Consider the following 5,077-nt stretch of genomic DNA (forward strand, 5'->3'; position numbering starts at 1 on the left):
CAAAATACTAAATTCCCATTATAATTATAGTAATTGTTTTGATTATAGGTTTCTGTTAGATTATTTCTTTCAAAAGAACAGTTTACATTAGAAAGATCATACACCATGACCAAGTGTGATTTATTCCAGGTATGCAAGGATGGTACAATATCCACAAATCAATAAATGTGATACATCACATAAACCAATTGAGAGACAAAAATCACATAACCATATCAATCGATGCAGAAAAAGCATTTGACAAAATGCAACACCCTTTCTTGAAAAAAAACTCTCAGCAAAGTGGGAATAGAGGGATAACACCTCAACATAATAAAAGCTATATATGATAAACTCACAGCCAACATCATACTCAATGGGCAAAAACTAAAACCATTTCCCCTAAGAACAGGAACAAGACAAGGATACCCACTTTCACCACACCTGTTCAACATAGTGCTGGAAGTGCTAGCCATAGTGATCAGACAAGAAGAAGAAATAAAAGGCATCCAGATTGGAAAAGAAGTAAAACTGTCATTATTTGCAGATGACATGATATTGTACATAGAAAACCCCAAACACTTCATAAAAAACAAAAACAAAACAACAAAAAAACCAGCTAGACTTAATAAATGAATTCGGCAATGTAGCAGGATAAAAAATTAACACCCAGAAATTTATGGCTTTTTTATACACCAATAATGAACTCACAGAAGGAGAAATGAAAAAAAAAAATCCCATTTACCCTTGCACCAAAAAAAATTAAGATACCTAGGAATAAACTTAGGAGGTAAAAGACCTGTACTCAGAAAACAGCAGGACATTGAAAAAAGAGATAGAGGAAGAAATAAACAAATGGAAGAACATACCGCGTTCATGGATTGGTAGAATCAACATAATTAAAATGTCCATACAATCCAAAGCAATTTATAGTTTCGATGTAATCCTCATTAGAATATCAATGGCATATTTCACAGACCTAGAACAAACTCGCCAAAAATTCATCTGGAATAAAAAAAGACCCTGAATAGCCACAGCAATCCTGAGGAAGAAGAACAAAGTTGGAGGGATCACAATACCAGATATCAAGCTATATTACAAAGCCACTGTTCTCAAAACTGCCTGGTACTGGCACAAGAACAGACATATAGATCAATGGAACATAACAGAGAACCCAGAAATAGACCTAATTGTGCTCAATTAATATTTGACAAAAGAGGCAAAAGCATATAATGGAGTGAAGACAGTCTCTTCAGGAACTCCCATTTGACCCAGTAATCCCACTCCTAGGAATATATCCCAAGAATCTAGAAACACCAATCAGAAAGGACATATGCACTCCTATGTTCATAGCAGCACAATTTACAATAGCTAGAATTTGGAAACAGCCTAGGTGCCCATCTGCAGATGAGTGGATTAAAAAATGTGCTACATCTACACAATGGAATATTACGCTGCTGTAAAAAAGGAACTCTTACCATTTGCAACAGCATGGATGGACCGGAGAGCATTATGCTAAGTGAAATAAGCCAGTCAGAGAAAGATAAATATCACATGATCTCACTCAAATGTGCGATAGAATTATCAACATAATCTAACAAACAAAAATAGAGACAGAGACAAGGTAACACTGAACAGACCGTGCAACCTCAGAGAGAAGACGGGGGAGTGGGGCGGGTAAGAGAGCAACCAAAGGACTTGTATGCATGCATATTAGCATAACCAGTGGACATAGACACTGGGGTGGTGGGGACTTGTCTTGGGGGTGGGAGTGGCTGGGGTGGTCAATTGTGGGGGGGGGGAGATGAAACATATGTAATACCTTAAACAGTAAAAAAGAACAGATTAATAATTCATGTGCAAGCATCATTTATAAGCTTTTGCTTACAAAAGTAAACATCTGATTGGAGAGAATGGTTAAATTATGAAAATATCCTTATGTCGATTTTAATGAAGGTACTACAGAAATGCATAAGACAATATCTAATAAACTGATATTCTATATCTATATCCTATATGGAAAAGAGTATACCATGAAAATGCATATGCAAAATTATTCCAGTTTTGCAAGTGCTTATTGAAAAGGCAACATAAAATGTTCATATTTTGCTCTGAGGTGGGGGGAATGGGAGGTGAGCTTACACTTGACTTTCTCTGTGTCAATTTTCTGAGTTCTGCCCGCATTGTGCATACATTTCTTTAGCAGCCGATGAAAAGGGGAGAGAAAGAGAAAAGAAAAAAAAAAATTACCCTCAAGAAGTAAAGTCTGGGAAGGACCAGAGAGTTAAAATTACCTAGAGATTGGGTCAAGATGGCAGACTGAGCACTAATGCATTTCTCTCATTTTACCACAAATCCCTTTAAATGACAGGAAGGGCAGGTTTCTGTATATAAAGAATAACTCCAGAAAGGCACGGGGTAAAGGAAAGGGCGAATTCCTAGAAGATGGAAAGCAGATGGGGCAGGGGCACTGAGGTTGGGCTAAGGTAGTGTGGGAGCAGGGAGCCCAGGAGCTCTGAACTGGAGAAAGATGTGGGGGGGGGAGGGGGGAGGATGTGAGCGGGGGCTGCTCCTGATTTGGAAAGAGGCAGGTCCAGGAAGGAACCAAGAAGCGCTTCCCAAGCTCCGGGCAGAGGTGGGCGTGAGAGTTGGGGGAGGAGGGCACACGTTGTTTGGCAGGAAGGGGAGGCCACTCTCCTGGCAGGAAGCTGAGATACAGAGGGAGGAGACTGCTGCAGCAGTAGCAGCGGCTGGTGGGATCCCGAAGTGGCATAGGGGCCTCTGCTGCCGACTGGGACGCAGCGGGGCCCCTGAGCTCCGTGCTGAAGCCGCCATCCTCTTCGCCTGCCTGCCACGCACTTCGTCTGAGGATCCTCCTCCTCCACCAGCTTCAGCGAGCTTCCTTCTTGGCGCCTGCTGATCATCTTTCCCCTCCAGGCACGCAGCGAAGGTAGCAAAGTGCCTGATTTGGGCACGTGAGGCTCTGGGGAGTCTGTGCCACTTGGCACGATGTTGGAAGCCGGGTGGGAGGAATAGAGGGTGCCCCCTATTTCTTTGACCCTAACGGCAACTCTCTCTCTCTCTCTCTCTCTCTCTCTCTCTCTCTCTCTCTCTCTCTCTCTCTCTCTCTCTCTCTCTCTCTCTCTCTCTCTCTCTCTCTCTTGCGTAGCTGGAACGAGCCTGCCTGGGAGGAAGGTTACTGCAGGCACACGCCAGGATACCTTGATTTGCAGCCTTCGGGAGGAACTTAGGCGTGGGTGCACGGAGTGCACTAATTAGGAGACAAAGCTCAGCGTGTCATACTTTGAATTGATTTTTTCTCAGTCTCCTTTCTTGGCCTGCCTTGCAACTGTGCTTCTCTCAGGCATGAAGCCGCCGTTCGCAAAGGCGGCTGCAGAGCAGCGGTCCAGAACAGGCTCCAGGCATGCCGGTGTGCCGGTTTCCGTGATGAAGAGGAAGGCGGCACACAAGAAGCACCGGAGCAGACCCCCCTCCCAGCCTCCAAGGAACATCGTGGGCTGCAGAATTCGGCACGGATGGAAAGACGGAGACGAGCCTCTGGTACAGTGGAAGGGAACCGTTCTGGATCAGGTACCTGTAAACCCCTCTCTGTATCTTATCAAATATGATGGCTTTGACTGTGTTTATGGACTGGAGCTGCATAAAGATGAAAGAGTGTCATCACTTGAAGTCTTTCCTAATAGAATTGCATCATCTACAATCAGTGATTCACACTTAACAGAGATTCTGATTGGCAAAGCAGTGGAACATATTTTTGAGACAGAGGAAGGTTCCAAAAATGAATGGAGGGGGATGGTCTTGGCTCAGGCACCTGTCATGAAAACATGGTTTTACATTACCTATGAAAAGGATCCTGTTCTCTATATGTACCAGCTCTTAGATGATTATAAAGACGGTGACCTGCGCATCCTTCCCGAGGCCAATGATTCTTCTCCTGCAGAGAGGGAGCCGGGAGAAGTCATAGACAGCCTGGTAGGTAAACAGGTGGAATATGCCAAAGACGATGGCTCCAAGAGAACTGGCATGGTCATTCATCAGGTAGAAGCCAAACCCTCTGTGTACTTCATCAAGTTTGACGACGATTTCCATATCTATGTCTACGATTTGGTGAAAACAACCTAGATGTCATCTTGGAATCTGCCAGATATGTGAGACTATTTGTAAAATCTGTGCACACACCACGTCTTTGATTGCTTTCCAATTTGTAAGAACCATCTTCTCGCTTTCTGCATGCTTTTTGCCTGGCCAAAGAAAAAGGAGCTGAAACTCAGACATTTTGGGAAGGAAAGCTTTTGCTCTTCTCTCCATCTTTTTTTTTTTACAGGTTCCTTCCCACAGGACAGTGATTGATTGATCTAATTGGTGAGAAGGGTAAAGTCTGACAGCCATTGGCCCCTACTTCTGTCTTTGCTGGTGTTAATAGTTAAATATAGGTGAACACCTGTTGCCTAATTCTTTTGGACACTCGGACTCTCTCTACTCATTGAACTATGAAGCTTCCAGAGATGTTAAGTATGACTGGCTGGGTAAGTTTCTTTGCAACCTTAACTCTTCTCTCCAGGTAGCTTCAAAGTGTAATTTTGAGGAAGAGTGGGAAGCCATTTTGGTCTCCTGTCCAAGTTGCATTTTCAATTCTGTTGGTACTGAGAGTAAGACTAACATATCGCTCCCTTTCTGGTTCTTACATCTATTGCTCAACTTGTTGCAAAATCAAGAGGGTAATTACTTTTCATTTTAGCATATAAGTATAGGCTGAGAAACCTTTTGAAATTAATAAGAGGGCAAGCATTTGGGAACTGAACTCCCAAGTGGAGAAATCAAGGTTTTTCATCAATGGTATTAGAACCTCTGTTGTCTGCAATAGCTCTGGGTAGGACCTGCAGACTTGGAGTGGGTTTTAACAAATGCAGGCCCTACAGGCAGACTTTAGCACAAATAGTCTTTGCCAACCCAATGGAGCATTAAGCCAGGATTTAGCTAGAGTTCTCAGTCACACGGTATAGCCTGAGTTTATCAAATGTTGTCAAGTCTGTCCAGGACCTCAAAATGAAAAGAGCAAAAACCTGGAATCAGGCTG

General features: G+C 43.2%; 1 protein-coding gene across 2 annotated transcripts; it reads left to right on the forward strand.

Annotated features, from left to right (window-relative positions):
* Nucleotides 1–2,585: 2,585 nt before the first annotated feature.
* On the forward strand, nucleotides 2,586–4,813 carry LOC118706458 (spindlin-3). 2 transcript variants are annotated; one of them, XM_036415793.2, is made up of 2 exons: nucleotides 2,586–2,929; nucleotides 3,344–4,813. In XM_036415793.2, the coding sequence occupies exon 2, from the start codon at nucleotides 3,346–3,348 to the stop codon at nucleotides 4,120–4,122; it is 777 nt and encodes a 258-aa protein (XP_036271686.1). In that variant the 5' UTR covers nucleotides 2,586–2,929; nucleotides 3,344–3,345; the 3' UTR covers nucleotides 4,123–4,813. The 2 variants fall into 2 exon arrangements, with proteins under 2 accessions (XP_036271686.1, XP_036271685.1); XM_036415792.2 differs by having other exon boundaries at nucleotides 2,589–2,929; nucleotides 3,149–4,813.
* Nucleotides 4,814–5,077: the final 264 nt, after the last annotated feature.

This window comes from Pipistrellus kuhlii, unplaced genomic scaffold, assembly GCF_014108245.1.
Source record: "Pipistrellus kuhlii isolate mPipKuh1 unplaced genomic scaffold, mPipKuh1.p scaffold_m20_p_51, whole genome shotgun sequence".
In the NCBI taxonomy this organism is placed as follows: domain Eukaryota; kingdom Metazoa; phylum Chordata; class Mammalia; order Chiroptera; family Vespertilionidae; genus Pipistrellus; species Pipistrellus kuhlii.